The sequence below is a fragment of the Schistocerca nitens genome, chromosome 3 (assembly GCF_023898315.1).
Source record: "Schistocerca nitens isolate TAMUIC-IGC-003100 chromosome 3, iqSchNite1.1, whole genome shotgun sequence".
Taxonomy (NCBI): Eukaryota; Metazoa; Arthropoda; class Insecta; order Orthoptera; family Acrididae; genus Schistocerca; species Schistocerca nitens.
The window spans coordinates 887747603-887766780 of record NC_064616.1 but is presented as its reverse complement, the minus strand read 5'-3'; the positions used below and the strand labels follow the sequence as shown (position 1 = coordinate 887766780).

At 37.7% G+C, this 19178-nt stretch overlaps 1 protein-coding gene across 3 annotated transcripts in view; it reads right to left on the bottom strand.

Moving 5' to 3' along the window:
• The window catches only part of LOC126248938 (dihydrolipoyl dehydrogenase, mitochondrial-like), a 72110-nt gene extending 56191 nt beyond the window's left edge, over window positions 1-15919 (bottom strand). The window contains exons 1-3 of one of the 3 annotated variants that reach the window (XM_049950451.1): window positions 15874-15919; window positions 15664-15739; window positions 2538-2693 (exon numbers count right to left, since the gene is read on the bottom strand). In XM_049950451.1, coding sequence (XP_049806408.1) covers window positions 2538-2693; window positions 15664-15702 — 195 coding nt within the window. In that variant the 5' untranslated portion in view covers window positions 15703-15739; window positions 15874-15919. Of the gene's footprint in view, window positions 1-2537; window positions 2694-15663; window positions 15740-15846 lie in introns of all 3 variants that reach the window. The other 2 variants (XM_049950450.1, XM_049950452.1) reach the window with 2 other exon arrangements.
• Between the last annotated feature and the right edge of the window lie 3259 nt (window positions 15920-19178).

Here is a 19178-nt window from a genome sequence, read left to right as displayed (position 1 = left end):
CTAATCAACAAGATCTTTTTTCCTCTTTTGGCTGATGGGGACAGGGCCCGATAACTTGAGAAGGACTTCAGTGTATCAAAATCGTATCCTCTTCGTAACATGTCCATCCGCTGTCACTTCTTTTTAAAGAAGATTCTCCATATTTTCTTTTGTGACTTATCCATTTCACATTTTTCCAAGAACCTTTCCCCTTGGTCATAATATTTACACATTCGTAATGGACACTTGAGAAGTCCCGACAAAGCAAAAAATCTTCCTGTTTCATTTCAAGGGCTTTCCCCCCTTTTGCCTTACAAGTTGGACCCAATTATGTGGGTGGAAAATGGGAACTTTTGACTTCTCTTCAAGTTTCCAATTAGTGAGTCATCTGTGTTGCACTCCATGTGCATGCAACAAGACACTAAAAATCTGTGGTCAATAATTTCGAATGATGAGGGATCTTTAATAACAGATAATAGCATGGTGACTATCTGGTATCTCAGTCCGACAGTTTTGACAGCCAGCCAGAAGGCATGGAAGTAGACAACAGCTGCTAGGTGGCGCCCCTATAATCTTTGAGCACTTCTGTCCCTGCCACAGCACCACATGTGGGCAATGCGTGCCATGCTGCCCTATCGGCGCTCACTGAGGTTCTATAAAGCCGGTAGCACAGGGGCTCAGACCAAAGTCATGTCCTGACAGTGCTCGTGATAGTCTCTATTCATCGTTGCTCTGGTTGCTCATAGTTGTTACATTTTGGTATCTGATTTAGTTTTACTTTTTAGTCATGGTATTTCACTATGTGGTCTGTGTTGTCAGTCGTCTCTGTTGTTTGTTTGTGCATTGTACAGGCAATCCCCCATTAACGCCGTCGGTCGGTGCAATCTAGTCTCGATGAATTCAGGTTACTAGTGACTATGTGCGAAATCCCCCCCCCCGACTGCCTCATGTGGCAGGAAACTTGATGCACTGCTTGATATTTGAAGGCAAACCATTTAGATACTTCACCAAGCACTATGCAATCTGATCAGCTACTAATCCAGCCTTGTCTGCACTCAACTCTTAACAGTACGTGTGTTCTTCCTTGAGGTCACAGATAGATTAAAAAGTCCTAAGGAGATATTTGTTGAAGGCCAAAAAACTTTAGAACTGAGGGGGTAGGCAGACACTGATGCTTGTCAAAAATGGCAACTAATGTACTCTTTATTACTTAAAGCACTTTCCTTGTCCATTGCTTTTGTCTCTTATGCCGTCTGCCAGTTCTTTGTGAACAGTGAGTTCAGTCTGAAGCACCAATTTTTGTTGTTCTGGAGCATGAGAAGCATATCACATGTATGACAGCTTTTTTTGGTTTCTTGGTACAAATATTTAACAGACGAAAAAATCTTCTGGTTGATCGTTAAACATACAAGGCTGCTCTGACTTGCCACACATGCCGATGTACTCCTCATACATTCTTGAATACATGTAGTGAGCTGAGAAGTACCTTTTTGTTGAAGTTTTTCTTGTGCTGTAGCTTTTGTATGATAGTATTGAGAGAGTACATGCCCTCTGGCTCGGTTGGTTCTTGAATCGACAAGTTTGTTTTTAGTCGGATGTTTCCCTCTGTTATCTCTATCAATAACACCAGAGTACGAAGCCTGCATTTTTGGAAAAAACACAATGGCTATGAATTTGTTACTGATATCAAGAGTTTTCATGAAACATACTTTACAAATAGGAAGCATTTGTCCACTGATCCACAAGTGATACTTGTTGGTTACCAATCTTATTTTCTGCTTGTTAATATCTTCACCATTCTTTCTTTCTGTCTGCTTTTCTGTAGTTTTTATAGGATTAGTAACATTACAAGCATGTATGGTGTAATCACCCATATTCTAAAATTCTCAAAAAATTCTTTCCCTTTCATTGTCCACAAAATGCTCTACATATATATTTACATTCACTAAGTTATTAGCATTGTTTGGCTTGCACTTGTTTTCCACAAAGTGTAGTGTATCCCTTCCCTCTATTTCCACTCAGTTTTCCGTTAATTTTTATCTCTCACATTTTTCACTTGATATTTAACCATTTCTTTCTTTGTATCACTAATATAGTTACTTCTTCATTTCCTACATCATGTACTGCAGATGTAGATGTTCCCTAAGCATCAGCTTTGCTGTTTCTGCACTTCTCTTCCTTGGAGTTCGTGCTACAGTATCACTATCTGTTTAACTATCAGAATTGCAATTTTGCTCATATGTGAGATCTGCACAGAGTCATCAGCACTGAACAAAATATTCAAGAAGTCATCAGGCAACAATGAAGCTGTGCTTGAATCTAATAAAACTAAGAATGTCTATGTTCATTAAGACAGTCAAAATTTATGGGGAGCCATTTGAGAATATTGTTTCAGAGGGAAAAACATCTGTGACATACTGATCCCACTGTGTAAGAAGAAGAATGAATTATCATGCACCACTACTTTGAATTATGGAAGCTACTTTCCTCACAAACCATATAATTCAATGTTACATGACCACAAAAGAGTAAACTTAATATTTTACACTAAATTTTACCTTCATGCCCAGCTGAGCTGATTTTATGGCTGCCACATAGCCACCTGGCCCTGACCCAATAACTGCAACATCTGCTTCATGGGATGCTGCATATTGTCGCTGTTGTATGCAAGTTAACAGGGGGCTGATGTTTGGAGCACGTTGTACATTTGAAGGCTGAAAAAAATACATTTTCAAAATTTACACTGCAGATCTTCAGTAATACAAGGATATAAATAAATAAATAAATTTTATTATAACTGGTGATTTAGAAATATCAATCAATACAAAAGTATGAAAAAATGGGGTTAGTAAGCAATGTGATACATCACTGATGACACCATTAACACTGTAGAGATTCAAGTCTGAAGGAATGACCAATGGATGACATCACAAAAAACATGAGAACATTAGCAAAAACACAACCTGACAAATTACGAACTTACTGGAATAAGGTGTTATGGGAAGGAATGTTCTTATTAATGCCTTCAAACATGTGAAAATTTGAAATCATCAGATCACTATGGGTATACTTTTCAACAGTAAGCTTGGAGTGTGAAGTATGTAATTATGTAAAGAAAAAGACTTTCATGGGATAACCAAAACTTGTGATTCCACCCATCTACTTTGACCAATGGCATCATCAAGATGGCAGACACCCCTATTTGATGCACATACAATATGGCGAACATGATGCCACTCATTACACCCGCAAACAAACTTAAACAACAGGCAAAATATTAAACTCCACCAATAAAATGAAAGTAACGGGACAACCATGGGAAGTAGGAGACAAGGGTGGGGACAAACTAAATACATGACAATAACATCACCAACAGTGATATTAACCATAAACTCAAACACATGAAACTCAACATTCAAAAAACACTGGGAAACATTGATATAATAAATTTTGCTTGACCTCTATAGTTCAAATGAAGTCTGTGGGGTGCTCATGTTATAGTTACCATTGATGCAAGAACAATTGCTGCATTAAGGAGTGGAACCTCAATACCAGGAACCCACACACAACTCCAAAACCCGATACCACAAATTTCATTTGACCTATATGGCAGCTACCTGATGCTTGCAGGGAAAAAAAGAACAATGCATGCAAATTGTCACATCTCTTATCCAAACCTTCACTCACCCTATCTATCAAAAATGAAGCCCACAGGACAATACAGCAAAGCTCACACATCTAATACAAAAACATAGCCCAACCAATAATGGTAAACTAATATCAATGATACCTACCAACTACAGACAACCAATTATCAAACACAAATATGAAACCTCAAAATTAATGAGATCTTCCATCACTACCAATTCCGACAAAAGACAAAACAAAATTGTCTGCAAAGAGCCCAAATAACTTTAGGAACTTTATCATAGACACCATATCTTTACCCATTGCAACAAGCAATTACCAGATATAGAGGAATGTTCAATACGAGTCAGCAACATACAAAACGTGACAAATGCAGTAAACAATACCTCACAATTAAGTGCCTGGAAGAGGGTTCACTGAACCACCTTCAAGTTATTTCTCTACCATTCGATTCTCAAACAGCGCGTGGGAAAAACTAATGCTTAAATCTTTCTGTGCAAGCTTCGATTTCTTCTTCACTATGTAGGTGGCTGCCAACGAAATATTTTCACACTATGAGGAAAAAACTGGTGACTGAAATTTCATGAAAACATGCTGCCGCACCGAAAAATGCCTTTGTTTCAATGATTGCCACCCCAACTCATGTATATCTGTGGTGCTCTCTCCCCTATTTCACAATAGCATAAAACAAGTTGCCCTTTTCTGAACTTTTTGAACATCCTCCATTGATCCTATGTGATGCAGGTCCCACACAGCACAGCAATACTCCAGAAGAGGACGTACAAGCATAGTGTAGACAGTCTCTCTAGTAGACCTGTTGCATTTTCTCAATGTTCTGCCAGTAAATTGTAGTCTCTGGTTTACTTCACCCACAACATTATCTATGTGATTGTTCCAATTTAAGTTATTCATTACCATAATACCTAAGTATTCAGTTGAATTTACAGTCTTTAGATTTGCGTGATTTATCATTTAGTTGAAATTTAATGGCTTCCTTTTAGTTCTCATGAGGGCGACTTCACACTTTTCTTTATTTAGAGTCAATTGCCACTTTCCGCATCATACAGGTATCTTGTCAAAATCATTTTGTAATTTGTTTTGATCATCTGATGATTTTATAGGACAGTAAATGACAGCATCATCAGCAAACAATCTAAGAGGGCTACTCATATCGTCTCAATCATTTATATAGGTGATGAACAGCGGAGCACCTATGACACTTCCTTTGGGAACGCCAGATATTACTTCTGTTTTACTTGATTACTTTCTGTCAATTACTATGAACTGTGTGACCTTTCTGATAGGAAATCATAATACCAGTTGACAACTGAGATGACAGTCCATATGTATGCAATTTGATTAGAAATCACTTGAGGTACAATGTCAAAAGCCTTCTCGAAGTCTAAAAATTTGGAATCAATTTGACATCCCCCGTCAACACTCATTACTTTGTGAGAATAAAGAGCTACTTGTGTTTCACAAGAACTATATTTTCTGAATCCTTGTTAGCTGTTTGTCAATGAATCTTTTTCTTCAAGATAACCCAATGTTATACACAGTATACATTCCAAAACCTTACTGCAAATCGACATGAGTGATATGGGTCTGTAATTTAGTGGACTATTCCCATTTCCCTTCTCAACTACTTGTGTTGACTTATGCAACTTTCCAGTCTTTGGGTGCAAATCTTTAAATGAGTGATTGGTTGTATATGATTGCTAAATATGAAGTTATTTTATTGGCACACTCCGAGAGGAATGTGACTGGTATACAATCAGGACTGGAGGCCTTTTCTTTCTCAAGTGATTTAAGCAGCTTTGCTACATCAAGGATATCTATTTCTGAGTTGCTCATGTCAGCAGTTGTTGGTTAAAATACTGGAACATTTACTCAGTCTTTTTTTGGTAAAGGAATTTCAGAAAACTGTATTTAGTAACTCTGCTTAGTGCACTATCAATAACATCACCATTGTTATCAAGCACTGAAAGTACTGATTGTGTGTTTCTGCTGGTGTATTCTGCATACAACCCAAATCTCTTTGGATTTTCTGCCAGATTTTGAGGCAGAGTTTCATTGCGGAAAGTATAAGAAGCATCTCACACTTAAGTTTTCACTACGTTTTGAGTTTCTGTAAAATGTCATCAATCTTGGGGGTTTTTCAATCTTTTACAACTGGCATGCTTTTTGCGTTGCTTTTACAACAGTGTTCTGAACTGTTTAGGGCACCTTTGGGGATTAGTACCATCTCTCATTAGTTTATTTGGTATACACTGATCACCCAGAACATTATGAGCAATGACCTACTATCGATATAAATCCATCCAGGTGATAACAGAGTCACCTGGCAAGGAATGACTGCTTGCCAGACACATGCATGGTGCATGCAGTGTCAGTAAGCATGCTGTCCCTGGGTAGAATGGGGAAGGCACGTGACCTGAGTTTGACCAAAGGCACACTGAGATGGCCCGGAGACTTGGCATGAGCATTTCGAAAACAGCACGACTTTTGTTGGGTGTTCGAGGAGCGCCATGGTGTCTTCAACATGTGGCAAAACCAAGGTGAAACCATGTCCAGGTATTGTGGGATTGCATGGCCACTCATTACAGATGTATGACATCATCGGCTGGGGAGACTAGTAATACAAGACAAGTGATAAACTGTGGCAGAACTAACATCGGACTTTAATTCTGGGCAGAGTACAAGTGTGTGTGAACGCTCAGTGCACCGAACACTCCCAATGATAAGCCTCTGCAGCCAATGACCCATGTACGTGCCAATGTTAACACCACGAAATTGGCAACTATGACTGAATCGGGCATGTGACTATCAGCACTGGATGTTGGCACAGTAGCAGAGCATTGGGTGGTCTGATGAAATCCAATACATCCTTCATCATGCTGATGGGAGGGTGTAAATCTGACTTCTTCCAGGGGAACAGCTCACATTGGCATCCTTGGGTCCAGTGGAGCTTGTGCAAGACAACATTACAGCCAAAGAGTATTGTACACTGGTTGCAGACCACATACACCCCTTCACGACTATCACATTTTCCGAAGGCAGTAGCATTTTTCAACAAGATAATGCGCCATGTCACAAGGTCATGGGTGTGATGGAGTGGTTCGAGGGGCACAGTAGCAGTTTCAGTTGATGTGCTGGCCCCCAAAATTGCCAGATCTGAACCTGATCAAACGTAACTCAGATATAATTGAACGTGGCATCAGAGCTCGTCACCTCCTCCCCGGAATTTACGGGCATTAGGTGATTGTGTGTGCAGATGTGATGCCTACTCCCCCCCCCAATGACCTCCAAAGCCTCATTGCTTCGATGCCATGCTGCTGTTATCTGTGCCGAAGGTGGACATACCGCCTATTAGGTAGGTATTCGACTCAACAGCTGTTGATACTACTACTTTAAATTTAAACCACATCTGGTCTATCCTTAGATATTCAGATTGGAAGGAATGGAGGCTGTTTCTTAGGAAGACCTCAAGCGGATTTTTATCTGCCCCCCCCCTTTTTTTTAAAACAGATGTATTTTGTGTTTTTTTGATGGGTTTGAACGTTATGGTATTCAGTCTCGCTACAACTACCTTGCGTACACCAATCCCTGTATTCATCATGATGCTCCCTATAGAGTCAAGATTATTTGTTGCTTAGAGGTCACCCATGTTTTCACAAACACTCACACTTCGAGCAGTCTGAACCAACGTTCAAAATAATTTTCTGAGTGCATTTAGAACAATTCTGGATGACATTTTATGTCTACATCAGACCTTAATCATGTATTTTTCACCAACATATCAAGGGAAGATTGAAGACACCACCAACAACTATAATTGTATGATTAGGGTGCCTATCAGAAATGAGATTCAAGTTTTCCTTGCACTGTTCAGCAACTATCATGTAACTCGAATGGGGGGGGGGGTGTAGTCAGTAAAATTAATCAATTATTAATTTATTCCAGTTGTCAACTATATCGTTTGCTCATAGTAATTCATACATGGCTCCTGGCAACTAGGGTCATGATATTGACAATTTTTTTCACACGTGCTAATGTACAGACCAGTCTGTCACCATAACCAGCTTTTGTACTATCACATTCTGTCGTTTTGCCAGCTCACAGACTGTTACAGCTTCCAACCTAACCTACACCTCAGGCTAACCCACAGATCAGTGTGTCACCACAGCCAGTTTTATTTTGTTATTGCTTTCAAATGTGTTAGCTTCACCAGCCCACAACATAACTGTGAATATGTGCACCAAAAGGTGACATGACAGTAGCCGTTCACACTGCATCACTGACCAAAGCCAACAAACCTTATCTAACATTCTTCTTGACCTGGAATGACCTGCTCTTAAATTTCTCTGTCGTATCCATTACTGGCAAAAGAAGAGAAACACTGTTAAATTCCTGAACATAAGAAACACAGCACTAATAATATCAAACATACGTACAAATCCATCACCTGCTATAGGCGAAATCAAAGTAACTAACCAGGTCAGCAACACTCTTATAATGACCTCCTCACACACTACCATAAAATGACTCACTAAGATAACTAACAACTTTTAAAGAAACGTTCAACAGAAGAGAATGCCAACAAATACCACAAAATAATATCTGCAAACATGTCCTGACTAACACTGTGCACGAAGACGTGACAACACAGTAGTTACAAAAAAATGGCTCTGAGCACAGTAGTTACACCACGAGTCAAATCAGAGGGGCTGAATCACACATTCATTGACTTAAGCCACCACCCACAAAAACTGAACAATATATTGTAAACGGAACACATCAGCACAATCTACAACTGAAACATATGAATATAAACATTGAAGACATCTATGCAACACGTATCATCACACTTCAATCAATATATCATTGGCCAATTTAGTTGGCTAGAACCACTAAATGCACATTTTACCCAGCATTTACTTCATATAATTTTACAGTAATGTAAGAGGCTCACATTTGTATGAGAAATGTATAACAACTCTGCCAGAGTGGGTTTTACAGCACTACCCCTTTATCTGTCCAAACACAGTAACAAATGTTTCTTTCCTTATACACAAAATAAGAAACTGCTTATGTTACAGCAAATGGTACTTTGTAACACTCTAAGTCACATCTGTGTCCCCTTTACTTTAGCACTTGTGTACCACACTTTCATAATGAATGAGAGCCTTATGGAAAGTGGAATGAGTTAAATTACACATTAACTAGCAGTAGCAGCCTTAGGTTCACATTAGGCAACACTGCGCCGACGCGGACTCTTCGAGTATTTGCTGCAATAGATAATTATAAAAAACATTGTTATTAAGCTATTTTTAAACGTGTACAGGTGTTATAAATATAATATAAGTGTTGTTGAATTAGTGGAAGTGTTAGTGAAGTATAAAATACGATTAAACGGAGTAAGAAGCGTATTTTTTCTCCTCGCTCCTGTAGCACGAATCCTAGGCCTAATTTCACGCGCGCAAATCGTAAGTAAGCAGTGAATTAAACTTATAGATAAACGTTTCCAGTTGGTATAAATATAATATAAGTGTTGTTACATTAGTGGAAGTGTTAGTGAAGTGTTAAAGAAGATTAAACGGGGTAAGAAGTTTATTTTCCTTCTCGCACCTATAGCACGGATTTTAGGCTTAATTTCACACGCGCGTATCATAAGTAAACAGTGAGTTATATGTAATCACCAGTTTTTTTATTCAGTACTCTTTCAATTTATTTATATCTGCCTGAATAGTTTCTAGGGTCCTTTGTTTACGTTTTAGTCACTACTTAAATCAGCTTATATGATTTCTGTTTTTACCATGAGTGAGAAGTGTGTGACATGCCGTAGGATCGTTAGTTCTGGGGTATGGTGTGATGGGTGCTGTAGTTTCTTTCATTGGGGCGATTGTAGTGGTGTGGGAAATGGGGACATAAATGAGGCTCACCAGTGGTATTGTAGGATCTGCAGTAGAGATAGGAAAATACTGGAACAGGAAGGGAAAATTGCAGCTCTTCAAGCTAAACTAGACAAGGCAAGGGAGGATCTGGACAGGTTAAAGAGGGACAAGGGTGAACAGAGGTGGGAAGTGGCAACAGGTAATAGTGGGAACAGGCAAAGGAGAGCATCAGGCAGCTTTGTCATAAATCTTGAAAATAGATTTGACCTGTTGCCTCAGTCAGAATCGGATGAGCCTCATGCAGCTGAAGCTGTAGAAAGGGCACAACAAGCTTTCAAGGACTTGAAAAGGGTAGGGAAATTTGTAAAGAGAAAGAAAGTTCTGTTGTTAGGTAGTTCCCATGGTAGAGGTGTTGGCCAACTACTGCAGGAAAATCTAGGTCCAGAGCACCAGGTCACAAACTTTTTCAAGCCTAGTGCAGATCTGGGTCAGGTAACAGAGGATGTAGGTGCTTTATGCAAGGATTTCACAAAGGAGGATGCCGTGGTTATAGTGGGTGGTCCGGGAAATAGCATTGGCAGAGAGACTGAATATTCCATAGAGAGTGACCTGGTGAAGATAGCATCATCAACGAAGCATACGAATGTGGGATTTGTGTCTGTGTTGAGACGCCATGATCGGCCTCATTTGAATTCTTCCGTAGGGAGGGTGAACTTGGAGTTGGAGTGGCTGCTTAGGACAGATATAGGGTCCCATATTGGTTTGATTCCTGTAGATGCTATCGATAGGTGGGACTACACTAGGCATGGCCTTCACCTCAATAGGAAAGGGAAGGGAAAACTGTCTGGGTTGATTGCAGAAAACTTAAGGGGGGACACTGGCACAAGTGGTAAAATACCAGTGGTCACAGGTGTCAGAGGGATGCCTTTTTTAGGATAGGGAAGGGGGAAAGGAAACGAGTTTTAAGAGAGATTGGCAGACACACTCAGTTTGAGAAAACAGATGAACAGGAGTCAGATTTTATCATACAGCTTCCATTTAAACAGTGTTTAACAGAAAGTAATCAGAAACTGCCAGTTCATCTTCGCCAAAGCAGTTACAATCCCATTAGCATGCAGTATCAGTTATCTTTATTACAACAGAACATTCCGGGACTTAGAAATAAAGTTGATGAACTACTCATTTGTATCGATGAAATGAATTCATCTAACCAAATTGACATAATCTGCCTCTCTGAACATCAAGTGACCACTGATATAGATATGTTAGACATTTCAGGATTTAAGCTAGCTTCCTACTTCTGCAGAGTAGATATGGATGGAGGAGGAGTTGCCACATTTATCAAAAACTGCCATAAATTCAAGAACATTGACATTAATAAATTCTGTTTACAGCAGCATCTAGAAGCATGTGCAACAGAAGTAGAGTTCCATAACAGATCGTATATAATAATAACTATTTACCAAGCACCTGTAGGAAATTATAATCTATTCTTAGATCATCTAGAAGCTCTTTTGCGTTATTTAACAGGAAGAAACAAAGAAATTTTGATTGCTGGTGACTTTAATACAGATTTTCTAATGCAATATTCCAATAAACATTCACTGCAGTTAGTAATGTTGTCTTTCAATCTATAACATTTTTATAGACAAATCAAAGGAACAAAATCATATCATAAAACCTGTTATAAATGGACTATCAGATCATGACATGCAGCTCCTTGTTTTAGATGTAAATTCTAAGCAGATTACCAAGACTGCTAAATCTGAGTACAGGAGAGTAGTCAATCAACCAAAAATTGAGTGTTTTAGAAAACTGCTCAAAGATATGAACTGGAAAGATGTTTATAGTGCTCATGACATGAATGAAAAATATAACACATTCATGAACAATGTCAGTACCATGTTTGAAAACAGTTTTCCTCTAAAAGTTACTCAAATTAAACAGAAGTCTATAATAAAACCATGGATTACACAAGGAATAAAGATTTCCTGTAAGACAAAAAGGAAAATGTATCTGTCGACCAAGAATAGCTCTAATGCTGATGATTTAGCTAAATATAAGGAATACTGTAAAACATTAAAAAAAGTAATTCAGACGTCTAAACAAATGCACTACGAGAAGAAGATAGCAATGTCAGGGAACAAAATAAACACAATATGGGATATAGTGAAAGAGCAGACTGGCAGAACCAGAAAGGAACAGTAGCAAATAGCACTAAGGGTAGATGACACATTAGTAACTGATGGGCATAGTGTGGCAAATCTAATTAACAAGTACTTTATATCTGTTACTGATAGAATGGGACTTTCAGGATCAGTAAATAATGCCCTTGAATATATGAAACTAGCCTTCACAAATAGCTTCAAGTACATGAATATATCACTCACTTCACAAAAAACTAAGTTACTTGTGTAACCAGTCAATTATAACTGGGACATTTCCTGACTGGCTAAAATATGCAGATGTTAAGCCTCTATTCAAGAAAGGGGATAAAGAGAGACCATCAAACTACAGACCGATTTCACTTTTACCAGCATTCTCAAAAATTTTAGAAAAAGTAATGTACAGGCAGCTGCTCAACCATCTGACCACAAATAACATATTATCAAGAACACAGTTTGGATTTCTGAAGGGTTCTGATATCGAGAAGGCTATTTACACTTACAGTGAAAATGTACTTAATTCATTAAATAACAAATTACAAGCAGCAGGTATTTTCTGTGATTTGTCAAAGGCATTTGATTGTTTGAACCCCAACATCCTTTTAAGTAAATTAGAATTCTATGGTGTCACGGGCAGTGCTGCAAAATGGTTCAAGTCATACCTCACTAACAGGAAACAAAGGGTGTCAGTGCAAGGGACTAGTGAATTAAGTCATCAGTCATCATCAGAATGGGAAGAAATTACATGTGGTGTCCCACAAGGATCCATCTTAGGGCCATTGCTTTTTCTTGTGTACATTAATGATCTCTCATCAGTTACACTGCCAGAAGCAGAGTTCGTTTTGTTTGCAGATGACACAAGTATTGCAATAAATAGTATGTCAAGTGTAGTTCTAGAAAGATCTGCTAATGATATTTTCATGGATATTAATAAATGGTTTAAAGCCAACTCACTGACATTAAACTTCGAAAAGACTCACTATATGCAATTCAGAACCTGTAAGAGGTTTCCACCCAGCATATGCATAAAGTATGAAGAAGAGCAGATAGAAGAGGTTGACAGTCTTAAATTCCTGGGATTACAACTCGATAATAAATTCAGTTGGGAGGAGCACACCACAGAACTGCAGAAACGCCTTAACAAATCTGTATTTGCAATTCGAGTGTTAGCAGACATAGGCGACATAAAAATGAAAAAGCTTGCATACTTTGCCTACTTTCATTCCATAATGTCATATGGTATAATATTTTGGGGTAACTCTTCAAGTCAAACAAAAGTTTTCAGAGTCCAAAAGCGTGTAATACGTATTATTTGGGGAGCAAATTCACGGACGTCCTGTAGAAACCTCTTCAAAGAACTGGGTATACTAACTACTGCCTCTCAGTATATTTACTCATTAATGAAATTTGTCCTAAATAATATATCTTTTTTCCAACAAACTGCTCAGTTCATACATACAATACCAGGAACAAAAATGATGTGCACAAGGACTTAAAAGCACTTACTTTAGTTCAAAAAGGGGTCCACTACTCAGGAACACTCATCTTCAATAATTTGCCAGTAAACATAAAAAAATTAGTTACAAATAAAGATCAGTTTAAAAGGAGCCTGAAAGACTTACTAGTGGCCAACTCCTTCTACTCCATTGACGAATTTTTTAATAGAAACAAATGATGTATTGTATATATTCATGCTATTAGTATTGTTATTTCAGCTTTTTTTAAAAAAAAAAAAAATTGACTTGTTCCACATCCACAAGGATCTCCTCAGCACGGATCTATGGAACAAAAACTAATCTAATCCAATCTAATGGGGAGCCGGACCAGTTTCGCAATGCTGACATTCATGAAGTGCAGTGAACTACCATATACGTATTTTTTTCCAACTCCATATACTACTACAGTTGTCTACATACTGAAGAAGTAAAGAAATCTGTCACAGACTTAAGCAACAGAATACAGAACATATTTATAAACCCTAGACAGCAACAGAGGTTAAACAGAAGTTTTTTTTTTTTTTTTTTTACTTCTAGTATTGTGGTTGCAAATTTCAATGTTAATCCTGAAGTTGTTGACACGTTCTTAAGAATCTCAGGGACCCTTACATGGATTCTGCAATGTAGCACTCGCCTTTTTCATTACCATTACTGTTAATTTTAGCACTAATCCCCCCCCCTCCCGAACAATTTCACCCTTTCTTTTAATACTGTGCGTAAGACTTCAAGTGTGGAAACATTACTGTGATGGTTGAAGAAACCCTGGGTGCTGTCTTTCACAATAATGAGACCAAATTCTAAACAGGACCACAGGGGGGAGGTGGGGGGGACACTCGACATCTTTCATTGTATTTATATACAATGACAAAAAATTTAACAATTCCACTGATACTGACATGTTATTACACTTCTGCATTTATTTCTCTATAATAAAACAAGAGCCGCATAACAACAATGATCCTCTCACTTGCCTTCTAAGATAACACAGTATATTCACATTTAGCATTAAATTCATTTCACTTTAAAAAAAACTTGAAGCTATCCTCAAACATTGACCAGCAATAACTGCTGATTTTGCTGCAGCTACCAATGTAAATAAAACATGGCTACACATTTACTTCTTTATCTAATTTGATCACTTAATGTCAGTCCAGCACTAATTCTACTCTGACATATGTAAAACATGATCAAATCAGTCTGGTTACAATTTCTGCAATACACAGTCCATTTGTACACACGTAACTTAACCAGGTTTTTTTTGTTGTTGCATTAACCAACCACTGTGAGTATTTTCCTTGGCATTATAATGAGCAATGCCAAAGGCTATAAAATTTATCATTGCTCTTATGAAATTCAGAAATCAGTATGCATCTCTAATAGTGGACTGTGCCAAAGGGAGGTCGTGTCATCAATAAAATGACAGCTAATATGTGTTGCTCATGGATAATAAGATTCATGTTAAGCATTTCTGTCCTTGCAAACGAAACATGGCATAAACATACCATGTTCACCAAAAGCAGGTGTCCATCCTGCACATGGTGAAAGGGTGAGGACGTAACATCAGACTTTCCAGACATTTGAATATAAATTCAATTCAAACAAGCCAAACCTTTAATAATAATAATAAAAAAAAACTGAAGCTTATTATGTACATAGTTTCTCTTCAATAGCAGACAGCATCCGCAAAAATCATTATTACAAGACAGACAAAAAAGGCTCGAGTTATGAAATGAGGCAGTACCATTATAGAACATCACAACAAGGTCAGATGTAGCCTCATAATGCCTCTTTAACTGACAACCAGACAATTTATTTCTATGCAATAATGACACTTTTTCAGGTTCTGCAACAGCAACATACAAATAACATTAGAACTGCCATGAGCTTGAAAGTAATAATCTTTCTCAAGTGCATTTGTGATCTAATTCTTATACGGAAATTATCTGTTTAACAAAAGTACAGTCTTCTACAGGTTAAAAAATGTACGATCTGACAAACAGTAAAGTCCCGCAAGTACTACCCGACTAATTAGTCACTAGTCGCTATTAAATGTAGGGGGAACCATGTTAAGAGAATACTATCTTTTACAGGAGGTTCAATCGTATGGAAACCATCAGTCACTATATTTTTTCAAGAATACTATCGGATGTTACTGGGTTCTTCAACCTGAAGTAATCTGTTATGCTACTTCAGAGGGGGCTACTTAGGTTCTGTGGCATCCCATATATTGGCTGAACGGCTAATACCTAAAACGTCTCTTATCCATTCAGCTGAACACATGTAAGTTTGTTCTGTATATATCTCAAATGTATACACACTGTACGAAATTGCTGCTGTAGGAGCTGTATAGTGAACATTTAAGATTTTCTGCTACGGTGGCACAGTGTCGTTAAATCGATTTCACTCGGCATTTAGGAACATACTGAATATTTCTTCGCAGTTCTGAGATGTTGTCAGTAACGTGAAATAACACAAACAAACCTTTAACGAAGTCAATCTATACAGGGCACCTAAACTCATTATTTCTGCTGTCTCCTTCAAAGGTGTTCTCAGGGCCCTGAAAACGGAAATGAAACTCTTTATTAAATTTTTATTCTTGGCAGTTACACATCCGAAAGCAAGAAATTTTAAAATCCTTCAACAAAAATAAAACTATACACATACTCAATACCACCTCTCTAACCTTCTCACCTTGTTCCACCCGGTCAGAGATTTCACAACCAAGCAAGACGCATATCGATGGTCTCATTTTAATTTCATGGATCGACGCTTTCCTTAGTTTCGAGATATTAACATTATTTATAAAACGCACATATTTCTAATCACAGATAACATTAGCTAATTTTTTATTCACCCGTAGATTATTTACAAGAATGTCATTGGTCGGGAACTGTTTTCGAATAGAACAATGACTTTAATCGTATATCTTGCTGATACTGTTACCCATTTCTATGTATTTGGACTTATTTATTTAATAACATAATACTGTATGTTTTGCTGCTGAACTCCATCACGGATTGTTGTGCTTTTCTTGTTTTAATACGGTTTTGTGTCCAAAGTGTTTTGAAGCTTTTCATTTTGTATATTAATTATCTTGCAGACATTATTAGTAATAACCTTAACCTATCTGCTGACTCATACAAAAAGATCTACACGTAGATGTAGAGCCTTTGATAATTCACGTCGTCGTTCGTTATATACGTTCAATATCCTCTTCTTCCAGGATTGGTCACATGACTGATGTGTAAAGACCCGTCCACATGCAACAATCTGTCTGTGCAAATATTTGCTCATACCACATCTGCGCAGACACATCGTTGCGAACAGGAGATTTGTGCAGATATGAGATGTGCGCATACGTGGACGAAATCGCTCAAATCTGTGGGTTAGATTAGATTAGTAACTGTTCCATAGATCATGAATACGACACTTCGTGATGATGTGGAACGTGTCAGGTTAATAAAATGTGTCTATACAAGATATTACGTTACACAAAATATTACATGACACTCAATATTTTTAATTTTTTTATTTTTTATTTTTTTTGGGGGGGGGGGGGTTGGGAAATTACCCACTTACTATATCCAAAAATTCATCTAATGAGTAGACGGAGTTGCAATTAAGAAATTCTTTTAATTTCTTTTTAAATGCTATATGGCTATCTGTCAGACTTTTGATGCTATTAGGTAAGTGACCAAAGACTATTGTGGCAGCATAATTTACCCCATTCTGAGCCAAAGTTAGACTTAATCTTGAAGAGTGAAGATCATCCTTTCTCCTAGTGTTGTAGCCATGTACACTGCTATTACTTTTGAATTCGTTCGGATTTTTAATAACAAATTTCGTAAGTGAGTGTATATATTGTGAGGCTACAGTGAAGATTTCTAGCTCTTTAAGTAAGTGTCTGCAGGATGATCTTGGATGAGCTCCAGCAATTGTTCTGATTACACGCTTTTGTGCAATGAACACTCTTTTACTCAATGATGAGTTACCCCAGAATATGATGCCATACGAAAGCAGAGAATGAAAAGCTAATTTACTCAGATGGGTCCAAATCACATCTGCAGACACACGCTGGAGCGTATGAACAGAAGAGCGTTACAGATCTGGCGGTAAAACGTGTCTGAGTCAGCTGACTGTTAATTCAGGTGTTACTCGACAATGTGCAGAGTGAATTTTAGAATCGCAGATACACGTCAATGCTGAATTTATCGAAATAAATAGGAGTCATACATGTTTGTGGAAAACTAAAAACAAGGAATACAAGAATAGGGATAAGAAGGCAGCTGATTCTAATTCTTCAGGTAGTTATGGATAAAAATAAGGAACTATATGAAAAAAACTAGTCAGTGGTGTAAAGCCACCCAGCTATGTACAAATAAAACAAAGACAGAGGAAACGTAGTTTAATCTAAATGCACAAAAAGAAGAGAATCAAAGCTTCAAACAGTTGGGCCACATAACAGATTAAAGACTATGATGGCTTGAATATATAAAATATATGACTGGTTGGCTTAAATATGTGATTTCTAAGATATTCAAACAACAAAAAATGTTTTGTTCTCTGCTATTATGTATTCTTTCAGTCAAAGCTACAGTATGGGGTAATGTTATGGTGAAATTCAGCGGGTACAAACTGTATTTTCATATGGCAGAAAAAAGTGGTCAAATAAATTCAGGGATATGGTCCTAGAATATCTTGTAAGAAACACTTCAGTCATTTAAGTATAACGACTCTCCCAAGTCTTTATATGTACAACTGCTTAATAAATGTGAAAGAAAATACACGTAAATTTATGCCAAGAGTGAATGTACATAGGCTCAGTAGCACAAACAGCTGCATACCAGACATACCACTCAAGGCTGTCTCTACATCTGCATCTACATCAATACTCTGCAAATCACCGTGAGGTGCATGGCAGAGGGTATGTCAGATTGTTCCAGTTATTTGGCGTTCTTGCTGTTCCAGTCAGATATGGACTGCGGAAAAAAAATTGTTTGAATGCCTGTGTGCATTCAGTAATTATTCTAATTTTATCTTCATGATCCCTATGTGATTGATACATAGGGGATGTAGTATATCCCTAGAGTAAACATTTAAACCAGTTCTTGAAACTTTGTTAATAGACTTTCTTGGGATAGTTCAGTCTGTTTTCAAGAGTCTGCCAGAGCAGTTCCTTCAGTATCTCTGTGACACTCTCCCGCAGATTAAACAAACCTGTGACCATTCGTGCTGTCCTTCTATGTACACATTCAATATCTCCCATTCGTCCTATTTGGCATGGGTCCCACACACTTGGGCAATATTCTAGGATGGGTTGCACAAGTGATTTGTAATCAACCACTTTTGTACTCTGATTGCACTTCCCAGTATTCTATCAATAAACCGAAGTCTACCAGCTACTTTGCCCACAACTGAACATATGTGATCATTCCATTTCGTATCCCTACAAAGTGTTACACCTAGGTTTTTGTATGAGTTGGCCGACTGGCTGATACATAATGTCCACAAACACGTAAGTCTGAAGATGTATAATAAACAGCTATAATCAATAAAAATTCTCACTTTAAATAAATTAAAGGTAGTATTAAAGATATGGTTTAAAATATGGCATATTATTCAATGAAGAGTACCTTCAAATTAACATGAAGGACATGTCTAATGAGAGAGAAAACCCTTATTACTAGTAAATAGGAGTATCACAGGTGTGTAACCATTGTGTACACACTTTCTCATTCATATAAAATATACAGGGTAGTCCATTGATAATGACCACGCGAAATATCTCACAAAATAAGCGCCAAACGTAAAAACTACAAAGAACGAAACTCGTCTAGCTTAAAGGGGGAAACCAGATAGCGCTATGGTTGGCCTGCTAGATGGCGCTGTGATAGGGCTAACGGATATCAACTGCGTATTTTTTAAAATAGGAACTCCCATTTTTTATTACATATTCGTATAGCAAGTAAAGAAATATGAATGTTTTAATTGGACCA